We start from the raw sequence: 293 nt of genomic DNA, 5'->3' as shown, positions 1-293 counted from the left end.
GACCTCGGCGGGACACGTGCGAGGCCGCTCCAGCTCCCGCCCCTGCGTGATGCACTCGATGGCCTGCGGGAAGGGAGGACGGAGATGGAGGACACCCCCCAGATACCACCCACCACCCTCACCCCCACCCCCGCTCACCTCGGTGTTGGAGAGCTGGTACCAGGGCTGCTTCCCGTAGGTGAAGATCTCCCAGAGCACCACGCCGAAGCTCCAGATATCGCTCTCGGTGGTGAATTTATGGTAGAGGATGCTCTCGGGGGGCATCCAACGGATGGGCAGCATGGTCCTGCCCC

At 65.2% G+C, this 293-nt stretch overlaps 1 protein-coding gene across 1 annotated transcript in view; it reads right to left on the bottom strand.

The window, feature by feature from the left end:
* Positions 1-3: 3 nt before the first annotated feature.
* The window catches only part of LOC104495327 (high affinity nerve growth factor receptor-like), a gene marked incomplete at both ends in the record, with an annotated part of 1,619 nt that continues 1,329 nt past the window's right edge, over positions 4-293 (bottom strand). Inside the window, 2 exons of the mRNA XM_010138280.1 lie at positions 4-63; positions 139-291. Of these exons, the coding sequence (XP_010136582.1) occupies positions 4-63; positions 139-291 (213 nt within the window). The remainder of the gene's footprint in view (positions 64-138; positions 292-293) is intronic.

This window comes from Buceros rhinoceros, unplaced genomic scaffold (assembly GCF_000710305.1).
Source record: "Buceros rhinoceros silvestris isolate BGI_N320 unplaced genomic scaffold, ASM71030v1 scaffold43836, whole genome shotgun sequence".
NCBI lineage: Eukaryota > Metazoa > Chordata > Aves > Bucerotiformes > Bucerotidae > Buceros > Buceros rhinoceros.
Note: the sequence above shows the minus strand (reverse complement) of the source record. Positions and strands in the feature narration are given on the sequence as shown.